At 59.7% G+C, this 22,273-nt stretch overlaps 2 protein-coding genes across 13 annotated transcripts in view; one reads left to right on the top strand and one right to left on the bottom strand.

The window, feature by feature from the left end:
- The window catches only part of MRTFA (myocardin related transcription factor A), a 90,653-nt gene extending 71,683 nt beyond the window's left edge, over nt 1-18,970 (top strand). The window contains exons 3-14 of one of the 2 annotated variants that reach the window (XM_036237550.1): nt 325-380; nt 2,674-2,749; nt 3,638-3,799; nt 7,289-7,464; nt 8,002-8,133; nt 10,361-10,614; nt 10,849-11,020; nt 12,022-13,050; nt 13,482-13,577; nt 13,998-14,150; nt 14,471-14,531; nt 17,529-18,970. In XM_036237550.1, coding sequence (XP_036093443.1) covers nt 325-380; nt 2,674-2,749; nt 3,638-3,799; nt 7,289-7,464; nt 8,002-8,133; nt 10,361-10,614; nt 10,849-11,020; nt 12,022-13,050; nt 13,482-13,577; nt 13,998-14,150; nt 14,471-14,531; nt 17,529-18,043 — 2,882 coding nt within the window. In that variant the 3' untranslated portion in view covers nt 18,044-18,970. Of the gene's footprint in view, nt 1-324; nt 381-2,673; nt 2,750-3,637; nt 3,800-7,288; nt 7,465-8,001; nt 8,134-10,360; nt 10,615-10,848; nt 11,021-12,021; nt 13,051-13,481; nt 13,578-13,997; nt 14,160-14,470; nt 14,532-17,528 lie in introns of both variants that reach the window. The other variant, XM_036237549.1, reaches the window with a different exon arrangement.
- An 81-nt stretch (nt 18,971-19,051) lies between these two features.
- The window catches only part of SGSM3 (small G protein signaling modulator 3), a 33,534-nt gene continuing 30,312 nt past the window's right edge, over nt 19,052-22,273 (bottom strand). For 8 of the 11 annotated variants that reach the window (XM_036237551.1, XM_036237559.1, XM_036237552.1 and 5 more), the window contains 8 exons: nt 22,069-22,224; nt 21,802-21,856; nt 21,597-21,646; nt 21,271-21,423; nt 20,879-21,004; nt 20,716-20,801; nt 19,862-19,984; nt 19,052-19,771 (listed from right to left, as the gene is read on the bottom strand). In XM_036237551.1, the coding sequence (XP_036093444.1) occupies nt 19,534-19,771; nt 19,862-19,984; nt 20,716-20,801; nt 20,879-21,004; nt 21,271-21,423; nt 21,597-21,646; nt 21,802-21,856; nt 22,069-22,224 (987 nt within the window). In that variant the 3' untranslated portion in view covers nt 19,052-19,533. Of the gene's footprint in view, nt 19,772-19,861; nt 19,985-20,715; nt 20,802-20,878; nt 21,005-21,033; nt 21,105-21,270; nt 21,424-21,596; nt 21,647-21,801; nt 21,857-22,068; nt 22,225-22,273 lie in introns of all 11 variants that reach the window. The other 3 variants (XM_036237558.1, XM_036237556.1, XM_036237557.1) reach the window with 3 other exon arrangements.

Genomic DNA, 22,273 nt, shown 5'->3' with positions numbered 1-22,273 from the left:
TGTTCCCGGAGTGCTGATGGATCAATGAGGACTCTGTGGCTAACTGTCCAGTTAAAGGGTCCAGGATATTCTTTAAAGTTATATTCCATGGGTACACTTCATAGGGCCTAAGCTTAGGGCAGTGACTCCTCCTATTAGGACCAAAGTACGCAAAATTATTTCAATGGGGTAATATATTGATGGGGAAATTAAAAAAGTATTTCAGTGAATCATAGTGTTATCAATAGTACTACTAAAATTAAGATCCTTCTCCATGGTAAATTGTAGCAGTAGACATGACAGTTCACTGATAAACTAATTCTTTTATGATTCTTCTTCCAACAGCTTTGAAAAGTCCGGCTGCGTTTCATGAACAGAGAAGGAGCTTGGAGCGGGCCAGGGTAAGGCACCGTGTCTTCCTCAGGGACCTCCACAGAGCACTGTCAGAGCCCCTCGCCTTGCTGGCCACGCTCCTCCCAGTCCGCGCCTCCAGGGCCAGCCTTAGTCTCCCAGCCCTGCTTCGTCCCCACGCCCAGCCATCTCCCAGCAGGACGCTGAGGGGTGTGGTCAGAGTGCGTTCTCTCCTTCATTGCATGTAGGGGTCTGTATGGCGTGATCACTGGCCCTCCCCCCTCGTGCTTTGGAGACTTAGTACTTTCCCATCTTTAATTCCACTTAACCTTTCGTGGCTGTTCAGACATGAACACCAGCCATGGACAAGCTTGCCGAGTGGCTTCTCCGTGTCGCTGGTTGCACGGCCGCAGCCCCCCAGGATGGGCATGGCGAGCAGCAGGCGTCCCCACCAGTCTCCATGTGTCCGCTCGGGGCAGTGGGAGCAGAAGCTGGGCCCCCTCCGAGCCCAGGTTCATGCCGTGGCACCTGGCTTGCTGCCTGTCCCCCTCGGTTTCAGTTCCCGTGGGGATATTCTGTCTCCCACTGTGGGCGGAGATGAGGAAGTCACCAGAACATGCTTCCCCCTCCCACCCCCTCCACTTTGGTCTTCAGCGTGAAGGACAAGGGAAGAGGACCTCCCCCGAGGGAGGGCCACAGACCGCGAGCCCGAAGACCCACGGGTCTCTCAGAGCCTGGAAGATTTACCTCTGAGACTTTTGTTACTGTCTTTTTATTTTTTTTAAACTTTCTAAGGAAAATCATGATTAATTCTTAAAGTGAACGGGAAGAATGCAGTCACGGGTAGTGGGAACCAAGGCAGTAACCGAGCTGTTAGTGCTGGGAGTGTTGGAGAACTCAGCGGGGGAGGAAAGGAAGGCGCCTGCCAGCGCCCAGCCCACTGGTGAGGCTCGGCGCCATTTTCTGGACTGCTTCTCAAGCAGGCACGGAGTAGATGTCACCCAGTTAGGAGTGCCATGTTGTTGAGCACTTTCATATGTGAAATTGTATCATTTATTTTTTGTTTACACTCACACTGGCTCTTATGAAGTAGGTATTGCTGTCTTCTTTTATAACTGTAGCTAAGAGAGGTTAACTAACTTGTCCAGCTAGTAAGTAGCAAAGCTGGGACTCAGACCTTGGTCATTGGACTTTAGGTATTTCCTTAATCAGTACTGTATTCTGCCTTGGCCTTGGCCACTGCTGAGAACTTCAGATGACTTAGAAAATACACCTCCTTCTGATGTCTGTGAAGACCTGCGGTGCCCAACACCTGTTCTGCTGTCCTCAGCAGCTAGGGCAGTTCTTCTGTCCACTGCATTTGGGGTGATGGACTCAGAGGCCACAGCCACTTTAAACCAGATCCGGGAGAGCTCAACACGACCCAGGACTGGCACAGGCTGCATGGTCGGAGCCCAGGTGGTGCAGGGCCAGGTCTCTACCTTTACTACATGTGGCATGCTCTGTATTTTATTTTCTCTTTCAGCTGTACCCTACCCTATCCTGCTTTACCTTGTCCTCACCTGCTTTGTCCTGTCCTATCCTGTGCGGCTCTTGAACAGCTAATGGCCTGAGCCTGTGGTTTGAAACATTCCGGTGCCAAGGTTAAGAGCACAGGTTCTGAAGTCAGATCTGGTCACATATACGTGATAATACGAGAGCCAGGCAGTGGGCGTCTCTGGGACACCCACTTTTGAGGAAATGGTTTAGTTTGCCTGGAGTCTCAGAAATGCAGAAATGAGGACATTAGACTTTAAGGAACTAGAGCTATGACACCAAGTATCAAAATTAGTATCAAAATTGGGCAGTTGCTCAAACTGAATAGAAAATGCTCATGAGATCATAGCAGAGTATTTGAAACGATGTAAAATTATATTTAGGATGATTACAATGCTACAAAATTAAACTCACCTTCTGCATGGAAGAGTGATTAGAAACAAATATCTCAAAATGCTAACAGTGGATGATTAAAATTTTTTATCGTTGTTTTGCTTTGTAATTTTTCAGATTTTCTTTCATTAACGTATATTACTTTTATGACAGTAAAACTAAGAGGTTTTTAGAAAACACATTAATAGTCCAACCTCAGAAGGACAGTGGTCTTGGCAGGCGGCTGGCGCCCCTTGGCAGGTGCAGGTGGAAGTGAGCACCGCCCCTTGCCTCAGAACCCTGCTGTGCCCAAGCTGAGGTCCCGGGGGCTTCGGAGGTGACCAGCAGGCGCAGCTGCTGTTTGGGGCCCATCCATGCCATAAACTTGTGACCTGGACTTGAGAGCTTCTTGTTTCGTTTTTGTTTTTTCTATAGACAGAGGACTATCTGAAACGGAAGATTCGTTCCCGGCCAGAGAGAGCGGAGCTGGTCAGGATGCACATTTTGGAAGGTGTGTTAGAACGGAGACGGTTTTCGACCTTCGACCCTTGTTCTGTGTGTTCACCGCGTCCCCACCCACATTTCTTCCCCCTTATCTATCAGGGCCGTTTCTGTAGGCAGTGGGTAAGCCAGAGCCTTAACGCAGTAAAACAGCAGTGCTGTGGTCGCCACACTGGCTTTTGGGGATTCCCAAAGAAGCACAGTCACATGCTGCTGGGTTTGCTTATTAATGCTTTTCTCCTGTGGCCATGTGGTGGCCCTGGATCTCATCATCCCCTGATATCAAATCCTTTCCTCCAGAATCATTTAAAAACACGTTTGCTTTCTCTTTTTCACTCACTCACTCACTCGCTCAGCATTCACTGGAATGCCTGTGATACACAAGGACGATCACAGACGTTCCCCGCCTGGCCCCCACACGTGCTTCTTTCCGCAGTCTGATGAAGAAAAGGTTTTGTCCGCTGAAAGCAGTGTGAATCCATTCACACTGTTTGGTTTTAAACCACCTTTGGGGTTGGAAGAGAACTTTCCTGGTCTGAACCCCATGTTTTACAAAGACACTGAGGCCCAGAGCAGGGAGAGACAGAGTGCCTCGCGACACAGCGAGCCCGAGGGAGGGCAGAGGCTGCTCCGTGGTGCGGTGCGCCGTCAGCTCCGCCTCGGAGAGTCCTCTGGGCCCGCCACTGTCGAGTGTCACTACACAGGGCCCACAGTGGAGGCCCCTCCTTCTGCCCTCATGAAACGTCGAGCCGGGCCACCCTTCCCTGCCTGGGATGCGCTTTGCATTCCGATGGTCTCCGCTCCTTCCCCAGAGGGAAGGGGAGCTGCCCTGGACTCCCCAGGGCCGACCCCGGCCCATTCCTACATCCTCCTGCACTCCGTTCTCTCCCACGGGCAGAGACCTCGGCTGAGCCTTCCCTCCAGGCCAAGCAGCTGAAGCTGAAGAGAGCCAGACTGGCCGATGACCTCAACGAGAAGATCGCACAGAGGCCGGGCCCCATGGAGCTGGTGGAGAAGAACATCCTGCCCGTGGAGTCCAGCCTGAAGGAAGCCATCATCGGTGAGGACACTCGCAGGCCGGAGGCAGGGCCGGGGCTCGGGGCTTCTCCCCCTTCGACTTCCCGCTCGGCCTGGGGGGCCTGAGATGCAGGGCAGGAGCCTGGCAAACGGGTCGTATCGGCCTGGGACAGTGCCCGTGGCCACAGGGATCAGCGCCGTGCCAAAATAACGAAACAGCAAAACCTCTGCCCACCTTCATCTCTGTAAACTCAGGGCCTTATTCTTCTATCACAGGGCAGGGAGATGTCAAGGTGGATACGTGTGAACGTGTGGAGATGCCAGAAATTAGAACTCTTTACCTTACTGTTTCTTCTTATTAGCGACATCTCTTTTTGAATCCGATGCTTTCCACAGATACTTCACTCTCCAAATATGACTGATCCAATCAGTGTCCCAGGTGCTGGGACCATAGCCCCACAGGGCAGACCCAAGCCCCTCGTGTAGGGGCGAATATAGCCAGGTAACTGGGCAGCTGTAGGACGAAGGCCAGAGCCGTGCTGGCGGGGCCACAGAGAGGGGGACCCCGAACCTGGCACTGACAGCACGGTGTCAGAGGCCAGGACGGCCGAGGTTGGCGCTACAGCGAGGAGAGAGCCGCGCAGCTCTGGAGCTGGAAGAGTCGTGACTGGGGGCAGGGGCAGGGGCCGGTCCAGGACGCGCAGGGCCTCCCGGGCCGCCCGGGCCACGGCCAGGTGTGCAGACGCGATTCCCTTAGACTTTGGTGATTGTTGGTACAGACGTGTCCCCTTTGCTGCAGTGGGCCCGAGGCCTGAGCCCCAGCAAGGCCATGCGTCACCATCCTCAGGAGGAAGCTGTGCCTTCAGGGAAGTCTTCCTTGATTGCTCCCACCGTCTGAGTCAGATCTTTGGGCAGGACACGGAAGGGGGACCACAGGAGCAGACCGCAAAGCGTGGCGCGTTGGGCAGGGGAGGCTGGGTTTTAGGGCTTCACCTGCACCGCGGCGGTGCGGGAAGCAGCTGCCGGGCCGGCGCCTGGCTCACCAGGGGCCCCAGACGGCCCTTTAGTTCCCCCCTTCGCCCTGGCGTTCCTCCCACCTCATCTCAGTGTTTTCCTGCCCAGATCTGCACCAGGTTCCCAACAGGCCCTAGTTACAGGCCAGTGTTTGGGCCAAGTTTAGTTCTGGACTGTCCAGCCAGCCAAAATCTGATAAACGTTTGCCGAGAGTTGGCAATATGCCAGGCCCTGTGTGACATCCTGTCACAGAGGTGAACAAACTGATGCTGTCCTCAAGGAATTCAGTGTGACAGGTGAAGACTGATGTGTAAACAGGTGATTTCTGAGTCTGGCTCCTGAGCAGAGGCCAGCGCTGAGCAGAAAGGCCATGGCCCTGTGAGTCATGGCTGAGTCACCCGACTTGCTGGACAAAGGGCCCAGCTCCGTCCTCGGTGCCTGGGAAGCCGCACAGTGCGTCCATTACAGACCAGCTAACAGGTGCCGCAGTGGACAATGCAGAATAACGAGGAGGGAGGTGTCAAGCTCGGCCGAGACAGGCTTTGCTCAGGGATGGGCATGGCCGCAGGGGCTGGGGGACTGCCATAGGGGACATGGCACATTTGGGGTCAGCCTGAAGGTTGAATTAGGTTGCCATGTGGAGAAGTAGGGAGGGACATTCCAGGCAGAGGGGACAGTGGCCTGGAGGCCTGTCAGAACGTGGCTTGTTTGATGACTGGGAGTAGTTTGGTTTGGCAATGAGGTGATTAATCACTGGTGACTTGAGAGAAAGCAGCTTTTGCCAGCTGCAGGTAGATCGTGCGGACTGAGGGGCGAGTCGGAGGCAAGGAGGTGGCGGCAGCAGACGTGGTCCGCGTGTCCGGGAGGCGGGTGAAGAAGGCGGTGGGTTAGGGATTTTAGGCTGGGAGGGACGGAGCAGGCTGCTGGGCTGGAGGGAGGAGTGGGACTTGGGGGAGGGAGCTGAGCCGGGCACGGGGGCGGCTTTCCAGGCCACCTCATCTCCCACGGTCGCACACACTCGCACCCTTTCCTCCTGGCCACGCCCAGCTGGTCTGTGAGAGTCATGGCAAAGCCCTCGCCTCCGGGCAGTCTTCCCCGAGCCCCTCCCCGGCACACTCTCTGCATCCACGTTCCCCTCTGCACAGCATTTACTGTGCTCCGAGGCGGCTGGACCGTAGACTCCCAGGGCTCGGGACTGCGTCTCTGCCTCCGCATCCTGCACCCGGCCGCGACCGAGAGAAACAGACCCCTGGTGGCCCTGGCCTGCACCGGTCCCTGGGCCTCTTGGCATGGCCTGCAGCAGCTCTGCCCTGGTTTCCTCACGTGGTGGTTGTCCCGTGGCAGGTCCCCTCTCTGGGGGCAAGAGATCGTGGGAGCAACTCTAGATGCATAATTGGCATCAAGTACATGGCGGTCAGCGACTTCTGTCCGCTCTGTGCACTTGATGCGTGCCCATGCTAGGACAGACGAGGGGGGTGGGGGCCCGCCGGGGGACGGGCCCGCCCTGCGCCATCACCACAGTCGGCTAGTGGAGGGACAGGCTCAGGGCCTTCTTTCCCGGGGCCCGGGGGGGAGAGCGCCTCGGGTCACGGCCCTGGAGGGGAAGAGTCTGCTCAGAGACTCGCTGTTCTTGTTCCTTTTCTGTGGTCTTCCCAGCACGGCACGTTCCCCCAGGCCGGTGCAGAGCCTCTTCCCCTGACAGTGTTGACATGTGCTGTGACGTGGCCCTTTCGCAGTACCCCACTCGGCCCTGTTATGGTCCTCTCTGTATCCTGGGTTCTCCACACCGGGACCTTGCCTCTCCGCCCCCGCCGGCCCCGGGAGCCCCTGCACTCCCGGCCATCCTGGCCCAGAGAGGGGCAGGGCAGTCACAGCCAGCAGGATGGTTTTCTCCTGGTGGCCGTGGATCTGTGGGAGTCAGGGCCGCTAAGCGGAGGCTGCCTCACTCCCAGTGGCCTTGTTTCACCTGTGCAGGCAGGCGTCTGCTTTCCGAGAGGCTTCAGAGCCTGTTCCTGGCCTTAGGAGAATTCACGCAGCCCTGGGGAGGTGCTGCACTCTCGAGGCTGTGACCTGCACTTCTTAGGTTCCTCTTCCCACAAGCGTCTGGGAGAAGGGAGTTTTATGCATCCATAGGATGGAAATAAAGTACCTCTAACAGTAGGAAACTAAGGTGGAGAAGGCAGCAGGCTGGAGGGAGGAAGGGGAGAACCTGACTTTGAGGACCGAATGTAGAGTTAAAAGCAGGAGGTTAAAGGTCAGGCCTTTTCTTGCCCCGGGGAGCACTTCGACGGCCTAGTAGCACTCTTCCCAGCCTTCGTTTTGGGGCCATGGTGCTTTCCTGGAGCTCTTTCGGATCCAGAAGGCAGACTGGTCTTCCTTCTCCTGTCCTCCTCCCTGGGCTGGGGGGTGGGGGCCGAGGGCACCTTACCCGGACAGCCTCTGGCTGCCGAGCAGGGAGGGTCCCTCTTCCCCTTCACCGGGGCTGCAGGTGGAGTCTTACGCTGGCTTTGGGTTTCAGTGGGCCAGGTGAATTACCCGAAAGCAGCCGACAGCTCTTCCTTCGATGAGGACAGCAGTGATGCCTTATCCCCTGAGCAGCCTGCCAGCCACGAGTCCCAGGGCTCGGTGCCGTCACCGCTGGAAGCCCGAGTCAGCGAGCCGCTGTCCAGTGCCACCTCAGTGTCCCCCACTCAGGTGAGCCGACCCGCTCCGCATGCTTCCCCTGCTCCCAAGGGCCTCGGACTTGCCGGAGGTACAGAGCGAGGTCCCCCACTTGGGCCAGGCAGGACGGCGAATTGTGGGGCTCTTGCCCTGGTCGCTCAGGTGCCGGCTGGCTGCGTCCTGGTGGTGGGGAGGGAAGGGAGGTGTCGGCAGTGGACCCCCATCCCAGCCAGCTGCTCCCAGCCAGTGGCCCCAGGCGGAGGACGCTGGGCCGCCTGCGGTCGGATTCAAGCCCCCCCGGCCCACCCTGTGTCCACTCGTGCAGCACAGCGTGCCTGTCCCGTGTCGCTTGCTTTTCTACTTTCCTCCTCCCCTGCCACCCCTGGGGGCTGCTCTTCTCATCCCCCTGGTCTTTGCCCATCGTTGGCCCCCTGACAGTGGCGGTGTCCGAGGAAGGGACTGTCACCCTCTTCCAGGCAGGGCAGGGCTGGCCGCACTGCCACCTAGAGATGGCCACGCCCCCTGGAGCAGCCAGAAAGGGAGGTGCCCTCACTGCCCCTTCTCTCTCAGGTTGTGTCTCAGCTCCCAGTGGGCGCAGAGTCCGGAGAAATGCTCTTCCTGGCAGAGCAGCCGCCTCTGCCGCCCAGCCTCAGCAACGGGTCCGCAGCCCCCGCCGCCAAGCCGCCCCCCGCGCTCATCAAGGTACCGCTCTCCAGCCGACTGGCTTCCTCCCCGTGTCCCCCTGAGCCCTGCCGCGACTTCGTTCCCGTGTGGGGACAGCTGCCCGGGATGGGGCTGCGTATTCCGCCCCCTGGTTGGGCCCAGCAGAGGTCACCGAGGTAATGTGGGAGCGCTTCCTGTCCTCTGCAAGGACACTGGCTGTCACAGTCACAGCCTCCGTTTGCCGAGCAGTGTGCCAGGCTCTGGATCAGGCTCTCCAGGCCCTTGTTCCCGCCTTTCCCACGGAAGCATGCTCAGCTGTCCCCTCTGGGTCGCCCGGTGAGGCAGGGGCGAACCCCGCTCCCCAGGGACGGAACTGGGAGGCGAAGTGCAGGCCTGAGGCCTCGCAGCCGCCAGCGTCGGCCGCGCGTTCCTATCTCCGAGGCCTGACCTGAAATGCCTGAAGCAGCAGCCCTCCAAGATGCCTCCAGGGGACCTTGTGCGGGGGACGCTGTGCTGGGCACCAGGCCTCCCTGCCCTGCAGAGCGCCCTGCCCCCAGGGTCCCCGGGACCTTGGCCTGTAGTTCCGCCAGCGGTCCCCTCCCCTCCCTTCCCACCCCGCGAGCTTCCGTCTCTGGTCTTCAGGCCCCTGTGCAGAGCCTGCCCGGGCCTCCCCTGTTGCTCACAGCCGGGGAGCTGGACACGCTCTCGTTCCCTCCTGCTGCTGAGTCCCCGCCGCGCCTCCACTGCTGCCCTCCTGTGCGGGGCCCCCGCCGCCAGGCCGGCCCCGTGCGCCTGGGCTCTGTGAAGCCCCGCGGCTCGTAGGAAGTTTTGTAGGTTGTCCCTGTCCCAGAGGAAGCAGCCAGTGTCCCCCTGCCTGGTCACTGGTGCTCCAGAGTCTCCTGTTGACTCTGGTCCACTCCATCATCCGGCACCTCTCACCTCTGTAGTCTGATCCTGAGGCCACAGATGTCAAAGATTTTCCCCCACAATTCCTCCCTCAAAACTGCTCGTCACGTGACCAGTACCTTCCTCTGGCCCCCAGCATTCGAGAGGACAGCGTCCGTCCATCTGCGTGTCTGCACTTCCTCTTCTCTGCCCAGAGCCGCAGCCTGCGGGCCGGCTCCCCAGCCCCGCCAGCGAGCCCTCCGCACGGGGCCGCAGCTCCAGCCCCCGTGGGTCCCGCTCCTTTCTCTTGCTTTCCCTCGCCTGCCTTTGTGGCTGCTCGTCCCCTGGCGCCTCCCCCTGCCTCAGTGGGGTGCTCCCAGGCCCAGCCCTCGTCTCCATCCTCCCTCCCTCGCAGCTCTGTGCCTGCTCCCTCTTTCGTGCTCCCTAGCAAAACCAGAAGCGTTTCCTGACTTCCACGACGGGCCTGTCAGCAGTGCCGGAGCTCGAAACCGTAACCCTTCGAACGGCTCACCTGCCGCCCGCCCCTGCCGTCCAGGCTTCCTCTGGTCTGTCACCACTGTGCAGACCTTTGCAGCAGTCCCCACTGCTACCTGGTCTAGACCAGCTGATCCCGCATCAAGGCTCCAGCCTTCTGTTTGGCTTTCTCTGCTCAGAAACGTCCAGGCTCTCCACGTCCTTGCCCGCGCGCCCTTGCCGATTCCTGCCCTTGTCCAGCTCCCCGCTCCCTGACCCACAGACGGCCCTTCCTGGTCTGTGTGGTCCTCACTGACGCTCGGGGCCCTGTGGGAGGTCTCCCTGTGTGCCAGCGGGGGGGCTCTGGAGGCCCGTTTAGTGAAGGAACAAGAGCTTTTGGAGTCCTGGGCTTGGGTCCCAGCTTTTCCACACGATGAGATCAAGTTCACTCTGCGACCGTGGGCACGTGACTTCTCTGAGCCCGTTTCTTGATTTTCAAGTCGACACGCTCTTTCCCGCCCAGGCAGGGCTCCTGCAGGTCTGTGTGACGTGGTCTCCGTAACGTGCCTGACACGCACGGCACGAGCTCCAGAACCCAGCCGTGTCCATGTTCTCGCCATGTTCGCTCTTTGCTCGGGGCGACAGTGACATCTACGTTCGGCTGGTTTTCTCTCCAGCCTGGAAGCCGCCCCCTCTGTCAGCCCATGCCCCCTGCTTCGGATGCTCCGGGCACTGATGAGGCCTCTGCTTTCGGAGGGGTCGCAGTCCAGTGGGGGGAGAGCAGCCTGCGCAAGGTGCCGCCTCGGAATCCACTGTCTTGCGGAGGGGCCGCCAGCCTCTCCCGTGGGGGCCTCACTCTGAGACGCCCACGCTGCCCCCTGACGCCTTCCGTCTCCTGTGCCCTCAGCAAAGCCAACCCAAGTCTGCCAGTGAGAAGCCGCAGCGCAGCAAGAAAGCCAAGGAGCTGAAGCCAAAGGTGAAGAAGCTCAAGTACCACCAGTACATCCCCCCGGACCAAAAGCAGGACAAGGGGGCGCCACCCCTGGACTCCTCCTACGCCAGGATCCTGCAGCAGCAGCAGCTCTTCCTCCAGCTCCAGATCCTCAACCAGCAGCAGCAGCAGCACTATAACTACCAGACCATCCTGCCGGCCCCGCCAAAGTAGGAACCCGCCTCGGCATCGCCCCACCCGTCCTATCCGTAGGCGCCCCAAGACAGGCAGAGGCCAGGTCCGGGTGGATGAACCCAAACCTGCAAGGACCCTTTGGTCAGGATCCTGCAAGAGGGGTCCCCAGGCCGCAGTTCCCGTTGTCCCATGCCCGTCTCTCCCAAGCCCTGCAGAGGTCGACGGGGAGCCTTGATGGGTGCTCAGTTTTTGCCTTTTCTTCTTCACAGGCCGGCAGGTGAGGCCCTAGGAAGTAGTGGGCCCGCCCCGATGCGCGGCCTCTCCACTACCAGCACCAGCTCCAGCTCAGGCGCCCCTGGGCCCAGTGGGCTGGCACGTCAGAACAGCACCTCACTAGCCGGCAAGCCAGGAGCCCTGCCTGCTAACCTGGATGACATGAAGGTAGGTAGTCTCCCCGAGGTGCTCGTTGTTAGGGAAAGTAGCCGGCATAGAACCCACGGTCACAGAACAGAGTTCTAGATCCCGGTCTCCAGCAGAAGCGCTCGGAACCTGTCAGGGCCTGCCTGGCCCAGGTCCTCTCTGATGGCGGTCTGGTCGTCATGGTTATCATCATCAATGTCATCAGCCAGCATCTGTCTGGGGCCTTGGGGCTTACCAAACCTCATCTGCCTCTTTTGCTTCTTTTGTGAGAAATGAGGAGTGTTCCCCCTGCTTAAGGATGGGCGAGTGGAGGCGTCTCGAGTAGGGGTCTGGCCGGTGGTAGAGCCAGGATTCAGCCTTGGGTCTTTCCTCTTCAGCACCCGCACTGTGCCAGTGGACACCCCACCCAGTCTGCTGGGCAAGTGCTGAGCGGGGCCTGGGCAGGGCAGGTCCCGCTTGGGGCCCGGCTTCTTTTCTCTGCCCTCATTGGAAGATGCAGTGAACCAAATTCCACCTCAGGAGTTTGTCGTCCGAGCCAGGAGTACCTGACCTTTCCTGGGCCATGCCTGACCCAGCAAGACTCAGCCCTCACCAGGGCATTCAGGCTCAGGCTTGAGTCCCTCAGGCCTGGATGTAACTTCTGGCTCTGCTGCTCACTAGCTGTGTGATCTTAAAGAAGTCATAATATCCAATTAGTTCAATTGAGTATTTAGCGAGCACCAGGTACCATGCTAGGGCTAGGGACAGCTGTGGGGATGTCTTGCCCAGACACAGGTGCAGGGAACATTTTAATCAGGACAAGGAATGGGACAAGGCTGGGCCTGGAGGACACGGGACTTGCCCTCCAGGACTGTGGGGGCGTTGGAGGGTTGATGTATATGAAGTCGTCAGTGGGGCCCAACAGATGAGGCCCAACGGACAGGAAGCTCGTCCCTCCCGTCCTCCTCTGACTGCCCTCCCCCCCCCCCGCCTGGACCCAGTTCCCTTTGTCCCCACTGCCCTGACTCCGCACCCCCTTGCAGGTGGCAGAGCTGAAGCAGGAGCTGAAGTTGCGGGCGTTGCCCGTCTCGGGCACCAAGACAGACTTGATTGAGCGCCTGCGCGCCTACCAAGAACAAGTCAGCTCTGCCCCGGGAGCCCCCAAGGCCCCTGCCGCCACCTCTCTCCTGCCCAAGACTGGTGAGGTGGTGGTAGCCTTCCCGGCGGCCCGCCTGAGCACGGGGCCTACCCTGGTGGCGGCAGGCCTGGCCCCAGCCGAGGTGGTGGTGGCCACGGTGACCAGCAACGGAGTGGTGAAATTTGGCAGCACGGGCTCCACACCCCCTGTCTCCCCCACCCCCTCAGAGCGCTCACTCCTTAGCACAGGCGATGAGAACTCCACACCCGGGGACGCCTTTGGCGAGATGGTGACATCGCCACTGACCCAGCTCACCCTGCAGGCCTCGCCATTGCAGATCCTTGTAAAGGAGGAGGGCCCCCGGGCGGGGGCCTGCTGTCTGAGCCCTGGGGTGCGGGTGGAGTTGGAGGGGCGTGACAAGGACCAGATGCTGCAGGAAAAGGACAAGCAGATCGAGGAGCTGACCCGCATGCTCCGGCAGAAGCAGCAGCTGGTGGAGTGGCTCAGGCTGCAGCTGGAGCAGGAGAAGCGGGCCCAGCAGCCCGCGCCGGCCCCGGCCCCGGCCCCCGCCCCGGCCCCGGCTCCCCTCGGCGTCCCGGTGAAGCAGGAGAACGGCTTCTCCAGCTGCCAGCTGAGCCCGCCGCCCCCGGGCCCCACTCACCCCTTCAGTCCCAGCCTGGCGGCGCCCGACGCCCACCACGTGGATGCCTGTGCCCTGGCGCCCCCGGCCGTGGTGGTGAAGCAGGAAGCCGGGCTGCCAGAGCCGGAGCCGGCTGCCACGCCCCAGCTGCTGCTGGGCCCACAGGGCCCCGGCCTCGGCAAGGGGGTCACACCTCCCACCCTCATCACCGACTCCACAGGGACCCACCTTGTTCTCACAATGACCAATAAGAATGCAGACAGCCCTGGCCTGGCCAGTGGGAGCCCCCAGCAGGTACGTGGGTGTGGGAGGGGCAGGGGCCAGGAGGGTGTGAAGATACTTCTAATGACAGCCCCATTGACCAGGTGCCCCCATGGCTGGGCATGCTAGGCTTGCTTCCCTTAATCTTCGACCCTCTGAAATGAGGGTACTAGGAGGGAGGGTTAGGGTACCTGCTCACAGCCCATAGCCATGAGGGTGGCGTTAGAGACTGCCCACCTCGCTGGCTGTTGATCTCAGCACGTTTCTGATCCCCAGGGGAGGGCTCCTGGGCGGCCCCACCCAGGCCGGGCCTCATCTCTCTGCTTCCTGGCTGTGGGTGGGGCCCTGGGTAAGGGTCAGGGTTGCCCCCTTCCGGGGAGAGGCTGTGGGCTCAGCTCTCTGGCCTGGCATCTGGGGGGCCACTGGGCCGGGTCTGGTTTGAGCTCCACTCTCTCCCCACTCAGAGAGGCCAGCTGTCCCACACCAAGGGGTCATCGGCAGCTGGGTCTCTGCTGCTGCCACCGTCACAGCCCAGACCGTCCACCCAGCCTGGTCCAAAGGTGAGGCGCTTTTAGGCTTTGTGTGGCCTCTAAACCCTGTAGAACTCCAGGGTGGAGGGGACAGTGACAAGAACGAAGCACCTCAGGATGGGGGACAAGGGCCCTGAATAGCCTCAGGTAGAAAGGTGGAGAGGGGATTTTAGCCAGAGCCCCTCCCTCCCTCCTGCATGGCTTGTACCAGACCCCGGGTGGCCAGTCATCCCTTGCCTATCCATTCCTCTGTGGGGTCAGAGGTCAGGGCCTCCCCCGCCACCCCCCCCCCCATACTCCTCCTTCCCCAGTGGCTTCCACAGAAGTACCAAAAGCCGGTACAGGTGGCCATGTTTTCCTGGCCTGTGTCCCGCCTCTGCTTCTTAAGTGCGCAGGGCCTGGAGCCTGCTTCCCTCACCCCAACCACTGCTCTGTCACTGTCTTGTTCAGCCCTTGTCCCAGCCTGGTTCTCCAGCCTCTGGCCCACCAGCCCAGATGGACCTGGAGCACCCGCCACAGCCCCTCTTTGGGACCCCCAGTTCTCAGCTTAAGAAGGAGCCACCTGGGTATGAGGAAGCCGTGAACCAGCCGCCCAGACAGCAGGTGAAGAAGGTAGACTGAGGCCTGGCCAGGGTGGGTGGCTGCCTATGCTGCTGGCTGGGCTCCCACAGTCCCCTCTGCCCCGAGTCCAGCCAGAGGGCAGGAGCCAGTCTTGGGGCATCCCAGAGGCCTTGGGGAATGGGCCGTTCTAGGCTGCATGCTAGCGCCTGGCCCAAAAGATGGGGTGTGGGCTCTGGGAGTCTGAGCACAGGCCCGTGGGCTCTGCAGGTCTGGCTGCCCGCTCAGGGGCAGGAGGGAAGAAGCCCTGTGACTGGAGCTGGGACTCCTGTTACAGGATCTTTTTTTCTATTTTTGTTGCACAGGAAAATGGTTCCTCGAGCCAACAGATGGATGATCTGTTTGACATTCTTATTCAGAGTGGAGGTAAAGCCCAGACCCCCAAGCGTCCCTCCAGCCTCCCTCCTCCATAGGTCTGCAGCCCCGTGGCAGGTTCATCTGTTGGGTTTTGTTTGGCTATTGAACACTTAATGGGAGACAGGTCTTGTACTTCGGACGCAGCAACAGCCGAGACACGCACCACCTCCGGTGCCTGGACAGGAGCCCCGGGAGGAGGGGGAGTTGTGTCCACTTTACCCGGCGCCTACTGCCTGGCAGGAACTGTCCCTATGGCTAGGACACAGCAGTGGGCAAAACAGTGAACGCCTTTGCATGGGAGATGAATGACAGGCACATTATGTCCTAGAGGAGAGTACCTTAGGAAAGCAGGAAAAGGTGCTGGGTGCGCGGGGCTGGGCGCAGTCAGCCTGGATGTGCGGGGCGGGGGGGGGGCTTTGACTGGGGATGATGCCAGAATCTACCACACAGCTCTGAGGGCTGGTGGGTGGTGCAGGAAGAGCAGGATCAGGCAGTGGCCCAGGCTGTCGTGACCTGGGCCAGGCCGTGGGGGCAGTAGCAGCAAAGAGGGGAAGTCTGGAGTCTGGGTATGTGTTGGACAGTGCCAGTTCGATTTCTTTATGGATTAGGCATGTGGCAAGGGGGCAGCCAAGGGTGACGCCAAGTGTTTCAGCCTGAGTTAGCAGGGGGCAGCTGTGTGACTGGCCAGGGAGCTGTCGTTGGGCACGTGGAGCAGGCATCAGTGCAGCTGAGTTGGGATTAGCTGTGTCCCAAGACAGAAGTCGTCAGTGGACGGCCCCGGTGAGGTCTGGGCTGGAGGCCGGAAGCGGAGGGCGGCTGCTGCTTTCGGAGCCATGAGGCTGGTTGAGCAGAGGACAAGACAGAGCCAAGGCACGAGCAGACGAGGCTCAAGCAGTGGGCCCAGGGGTGGAGGGCACCCTCGAAGGTGAAGTCCTGAAGCCGAGGGCTGCTGACAGAAGTCGGGGAAGATGGGGATCAAGTTCTGGTGGCCATCGGTGACCTCTGCCAGGGTGCTGTCGTGGGCCCACGAGCACATGCCTACTTCAGTGGGGTGAAGAGGGGAGGGGCTGAGGGTAGCAAAAGGGCAGAGTGCGTGTGCGCTAGTGGGGAGGGCCTGGTGGTGTGGGGGTCCCCAAGTGTAGGGAGGGCAGAGGGCAGCAGGGGAGGGGTCGGCTTCAGGTGGCGGCACGAGGATTCATTGGTGGCAGTGGGCAAAAGGCAGAGTGTGTGAAAGTTCTCTTTGCTTTAATTGCGTCCGCGGGGAGTGGCTTAAGCAAGATACAGACAGGTAAAGTGAGAGCTCCGCCGTGGAACTGTGCACTTTAAAATGGTGAATTTTCTCAGAAAAAGAGCCCACTAGCCAGCTGACACTACTCTCGAGGGCACAGACTCTGATGTTAGAAGTAGGTGCTGGGTCTGCAGTGGGACCTGAGGTGCGTTTCTAACAAGGGCAGGTAGCATGGAGGCGGCTGGTCCAGGGCTCAGGGAGGCCTGGCTGGCTGGGAGCTGCCGGGGTGCCCGACGTGCACACAGGAACTGAGGGTGGGAGGGACGAGGCTGCCGGGAACAGAGACTGTGCAGGTGGAGGGAGCAGCCCAAGTGCCAGCGTTGACCAGATGCAGAGGGAGCTGAGGGTGCTGCCTGCACCCAAAGGGGTCAGACACTGAGAAGTGGCAAGGATGCCAGGAGAAGAGGGCATCTGGGCGGGGCCGAGAGCAGCAGCCTCAGTGGCGGCAGCTAGGTAGGTTGACAGGCCACCTCCGAGGGATCTGTTTGGTGAGACCATGTCCAGCTGGAACAGGAGGAAAAAAGGAGGAAGGACAGGACTAGAGGGTCAGGCAACAATCCTGGTTTCTGTATAACTTTTTTAAATTGTGAAATACATATGAGGTTTGCCATTCTAGCCATTTTAAAATGTACAACTCAGAGGTAGTAAGTACATTGTGTTGTGCAGCCATCACCACCCTGCTTTTCTAGATCCTCCTCCTGTACTGGCCCTCGTCTACCCGTTGCACAGTAACTCCCAGGCCTTCCTCCAGGCCCTGGCAGCCTCTCGTACTCTGTATGATCTTGACTGCTCTTAGGACCTCATGTAACTGGAATCAGACAGCATTTGCCCTTTCGTCTTTGGCTTATTTCAGTTAGCACAGTCCCCTCGAGGTTTACACACACTGTATGTAGCCTGTGCCAACACTTCCTTCTTGTGGCCGAATCCTTCATTGTGTGGATGTACCACATCCGTTCATCCACTGATGGGCCCTTGGGTTTCCACCTCTTGGCTGTTTTAAAGCTGCTGCAAACATGGGTGCGCAGGCGTCTGTTTGAGTCCCTGCTGCTACTTCTTTTGGGTCTATACCCAGAAGTGAGATTGTTGCTAGTTCAATGTTTAACTTTTTGAAGGACTGCCAGTTTCCGCAGCAGCTGCACTGTCTTCATTCACACCAGCAGTGCATGGGGGTTCCACTTTCTCGATATCATCACCAACACTTATTTTCATGGTTCTTAATAATAGCCATCCTAGTGGGTATGAAGTGGTATGTCATTGTGGTTTGATTTGCATTTCCCTGATGACTAATGATGTGCTGCTTTTATGTGTCTGTATAGGTCATTTGTGTATCTTGTCACTAGGAGAAACGTCTCCGAGTTCTTTGCCTGTTTTTCAGTTGGGTTTGGTTGTTGACTTGTTCTTTATTCAGAGTAGGAATCATTTGCCACATATGATTTGCAGATATTTTCTCCCACTCCATGGATTGTTTTTTCACTCTCTGGATAGTGTTATGTGTCCGGTTATGTATTTTTTCTTTTGTTGCCTGTGCTTTGGTGTCGTAACCAAGAAATGACCAGATCCATGAGGATGTCCCACTGTGTTTCCCTCTAAGAGTTTTGTAGTTTTAGCTCCTAAATTTAGGCCTTGGACCCATTTGGGGTTACTTTCTGTACACGGTGTAAGGTGGGGTCCAACCTCAGGTCCTAGTCAGGTTCTGACATCATTCACTTTCTTGGCAGAAATTTCAGCAGATTTTAAGGAGCCACCATCCCTGCCAGGGAAAGAGAAGCCCCCCTCGACAGCAGCCTGCGGGTCACCCCTCTCCTCACAGTCCCCACCCTCTGCTGAGCTTGCTCAGGCTGCCCCGCCTCCATCAGGCTCACCCGCCTTACCTGGGCGCCTGGAGGACTTCCTGGAGAGCAGCACGGGGCTACCCCTGCTGACTGGTGGACATGAGGGGCCAGAGCCCCTCTCCCTCATTGATGACCTCCACAGCCAGATGCTAAGCAGCTCTGCCATCCTGGACCACCCCCCTTCACCCATGGACACCTCGGAATTGCACTTTGCCCCTGAGCCCGGCAGCATGGGCCTGGACCTGGCTGAAGGCCACCTGGACAGCATGGACTGGCTGGAGTTGTCATCAGGCGGCCCCGTGCTCAGCCTGGCCCCACTCAGCACCTCGGCCCCCAGCCTCTTCTCCACAGACTTCCTTGACGGCCATGACTTGCAGCTGCACTGGGATTCCTGCTTGTAGCTCTCAGGTCTGCTGGGGACTGGCGGGGCTGGAAGTTGGAAAGCCTCGGGAACTCTAGGGAGCTCAGCGCTCTCCTGCCTGATCGCTGAGTGCTGACAATCATGGGCCCAGCTTTCCCCTCCCTGGCTCACAAGGAGAGAGGCTGCCAAGCAGCAGCTCTGGGTTACCTGAGGTTTTGGAGACCTGGACAGGTCGGGGCGCCTCTTTGACCTTTTGTGAGGTTGAAGGTGCCCTGTCTGCATTTTATGCAGGCAGGTGAGGCATGAATCTCTCTTCCCTGTGAAGGAAGAAATAAGCTGGGCCTCTACCTCCCCGTTCCTCGTTATGCCAACAGAGTCCCAGGCTGCTTGGGGAGGGGGGTGGGGGGGCTCCCTGTCATATTAGTGTTGGTGTAGTATAACCAGTTAGTGGTTGGTGGCAGACATTTTCTGTACAGGTGTATATATATACCTCTATATTATATATCGCCATACATATATATACACGTATTTTTTTGGGGGGGGGGGTGGGAGGTGGATGCAGCTCCCTCCCATCCTACTGTGCCCATACAGAAGGGCCTGGAGACCACTGCTCCTGGGGCCCCCAGCCCCACCCATCACGTGTGTTTGACATGCAGCCACCCCGTCACAGCCTGTACCCCACCTGTCCTGCTTCCTGCTCCTTATCAGTGCCACGAGGGCAGAGGTGCTTCCTGGCCACCGCCCACATTCCATCCCGCTGCTCACTGCAGCCCCCCTGGGACAGGAGGGTCGTTAGCCCTGTGGTGTTCTCCAGAGGTGGTCCTCAGGCTTTGGCTTCCTCCTGCTCTGGGGCATGTCACTGTCATTCGTAGAGGGTTAGGGATGGCATCACCAAAGCCAGTGCTGGGACAGGTGGGGGAAAGCATTGTGAACTTTTTAAAATAAAAACAAAAATACTGGCTTGTTACTCCATCTTCCTGGCTGGCTGTTCTAGACCATTTCAGAAAGGACCCACAGCTCTGTGGCCCTGACCGGACCAAAGACAAAGTGCTTTCTTAAAGACTATTTATTTATAACCGACGAGCCTTTACCACCCCCGGGCCCTTCCTGAGGAAAGACTGACAGAGGTGGCTACTGGCAGGTGGCTCTGCACCTCTTCACAAGGTTTTGGTCAGTACAAACGGTGAGCTTGGGGCCTGGGCCCCAGTCTTCTGCTCCTGCCACCCACTGCCCTCCAGAGATGCTCTGGGGTGCCCAGGGGGGTGTCCCCCATCTCCCTACCATGGTGCCTGGCCAGAGCGTCTCCTTTCCTTGACCCTGGAGCTTGGGTTGGGCCTGGGCCAGCGCTGTTCTTGAGGAAGGAGCTGCTCTCGTAGCCAGTGGCCCGGGGAGGCCTGGCGTGACCGGGCCGCTGGAGGACGCGCTTCAGCCATCTATGTCCCAGCTGAAAAGGTGGTGCTTCACCAGCATGTCCTGGACGCCCTCCTTCAGGGGCTTCTTCTCTTCCTGCACACAGACAGCCCCCCACCGTCATGGAATGCATAGCTGGGGCACACAGCAAGGAAGCCCAAGGTGGTCCTTACCCGTGACGCCAGCACCCAGGGTTCCCCCGGGGCCCTGCCTCAGCCTCCCACAAGTGTGTGAACTGACCCGCCTGCACACGCCAGGCCTGCCATGCCCCAGCGAGGACCAAGCCCGTCCACCCACCTCTCTCTTCACAGGAAGCTCCCAGTCCTGGGAGAGGCTGAAGGCGAAGCAGCAGAGGACACTGGCGGGGAGGAGGGGAGGCTGTCAGTCGCCCTCAGGTTGGCTCTGCCCACCCCTCCCCTGACCCCGGGCCACAGGGCAGGGTCCTCACCGGAGCTCACACTTGATCTGGACCCAGCCGGGGCTGCGCAGGAAGGACCAGGGCTGGTACCACTTCTCCACGGTCGGCAGGCTGGAGCAGAGCACTTCCAGCCACAGGTGCAGCACCTGCTCACTGGGACGGGGGGAGGGGTTCGTCTGCCAAGGGTCTCTGAGGACTGGGAGTTTCTGACCTTTGGTGCTGGGCTAGGCCACCAGCCCCTTCCTGCCACTCTGAGGCCGCCTCAGGTGACCCCACTTCCTTTATTCTCAGCCCCTCACTCTGGCTTCCCCGCCCTGGGACACACTCGGGGCCCATGGCCTCCACCCTCCCCCCAGTCCTGTCACAGCTCTCTCCACATCTGAGACAGCCACCGCCTCCTGCCGGGCACAGGGGCCTCTACCATGGTCAGTCCAGGAATGAGGTGCACCAACTTCTGAGCTAGTCTTGGGGACATTTGTCCTGCAAACCAGCCCTCCTCCTACCTCCCTGCAGGTAAAAGCAGCCTACAGGCCACGCCCTCCACCAGTTGGTAGATCCAGAAACATCTCATACACCCTGGCCCAGGCTCAAAACTCACAAATGCCCGAGGCCCCTGCCCTCGTTTGCCGCAGCAGCCTCGTTTCTGGGAGCCCCGTTCCCTGGCCACCCTGTTAAAGTCTGTGCTTCACAAAACCCCCAAGTGCCTCCCTGGCCGCAAAGCAAGGACGGGTCTTGTGCCGGAGGAAGGCTTTTGAGAGTCTCCCTTGCCACCTTCCATTTATTCACCTGTCCTGGGGGGCCCAGCTCACATGCCCCTGCTCCCTGCAGGGCCCAGCCCGCCACTCAGCTGACTAGACTGTGGCGCCCGCAGCGGGTACACTCACTTGAGCCCCACACAGATGAGGGAGCGGAGCTTGACATCCATTTGTGCGTGTGCAGCGTCGTGGGTCACGTTCACGGACTGCACAGCCTGCGAGGACACAGCCGTCACTCAGGTGCCCCCAGCTGCCAGCCCGGAAGGCCGGCCCCACCCATGGCCCCGCCTACCCTGTAGAGCAGCTCCTCTGGGGTCAGAACTTTGCCATCTTCATCCAGCCTGGGGAAGGAGGGGGACCAGAGCTGCCAGTGCTGCCCGGTGTGCAGGCTTGGGCTGCTCCCTCGCCCCCGACGAGGCTGCCAGGGCAGGGGACAGGCCCGGTTACCTGTACGTCTTACACAGCACCAGGCGCGAATACACCGAGTCAAAGTCTCTCTCCACCTCCCGGCCTGCTGCCTGGGGGATGGGGAGAGTGTCAGGGACAAGGGGATAGGTCCCAGGTCAAAGCCACAGGGGCTAAGTGTACCCTTCACCACCCCGCGAGCTCCTGCCGCCAGCTCCACAGAACCCAGGCACGTGGGGAAAAGGACAGTGGAGGACATGGGTCTAGCCAGTGACTTACTTCCTCGATAAACAGCCAGGGGTGGCAGGCGCCCCCAAGCAGAGATGGCTTCTTCAGTCCATGTTCAAACAGGGCCTTGAGGGCTGGGCAGAGGGTCCCTCGCACGAGGTCCGTGACCGCCTCCGTCACAGCGTCATCCCCCGCGACGGAGTACTGATGGTGGGGGACAGGCTCTGAAAGGCCCCGCCCGGCCCCATGCCCGCAGCCACCCTCCCCCTGGCCTCAGAGCCACCACCTCAGCCACTGAGAACACAGGCCCTGGCTGGGAGCGTGCCGGCCTCAGGTGGGAGCAGCTCCAGGGCACCCTGCCTGGCTCACCCTCTCACCTCTTTGCTCCGTTCATCTAGAACTTCCACAAACTTGGCCGGAAACCAACCTGGGGGAGAGGCAGGGTCCTGTGAGGGGCCTAGTGTGCTCACACTTTCCCCTATGGGGCTGAGGACAAGCTCGGCCAGTTCCTGGCGGGGACAGGGTGGGGGACGCAGCCTCACTGCCCAGCCCGCTGCCCCCACATGGGGACCAAGGCCTCACCTCTCAGGCCATTCAGCTCCCCCACCCAGCAGTGCTCGTCCTTCTGGGAAACGATCTGCAGAGGGAAAGAGCAGAGCCGGCCCCAGCTGCCACGCCCAGTGCCTCGTGCACCATCTGGTTTCCTCCTTGGCCAGGCCGAGGTGGGAAACGCTCAGCAGGTGGAGGGCGTGAGTGAGCTGGATGGGCCGGCTGCATCCTCAGGGCCGGCAGGTGGCAGGCCCACCGGCTCCCACTCCCAGCAGCCACGGGCTGCAGAGCCCCACGCACCGTGATGATGTCATTCTTGCGGAAGCCCAGCTCATCGTCATCGTGCCGCTCAAAGTCCAGCAGGGCCTTGGCCCGGCGCCTGTGGCTGCGTGAGCAGGCCACGTAGTTCTCGTGGTCCCGCTGGTGGCTCTCCATGCTGTAGTCTGGGGTCAGCTCCTGCCAGGGCGGCAGAAAGGCCCACCAAGAAATGGGCGCCTCAGGATGG

This window comes from Rousettus aegyptiacus, unplaced genomic scaffold (genome assembly GCF_014176215.1).
Source record: "Rousettus aegyptiacus isolate mRouAeg1 unplaced genomic scaffold, mRouAeg1.p scaffold_m13_p_2, whole genome shotgun sequence".
In the NCBI taxonomy this organism is placed as follows: Eukaryota; Metazoa; Chordata; class Mammalia; order Chiroptera; family Pteropodidae; genus Rousettus; species Rousettus aegyptiacus.
The sequence above is the reverse complement of the archived record's forward strand: the minus strand, read 5'-3'. Positions and strand labels throughout refer to the sequence as shown.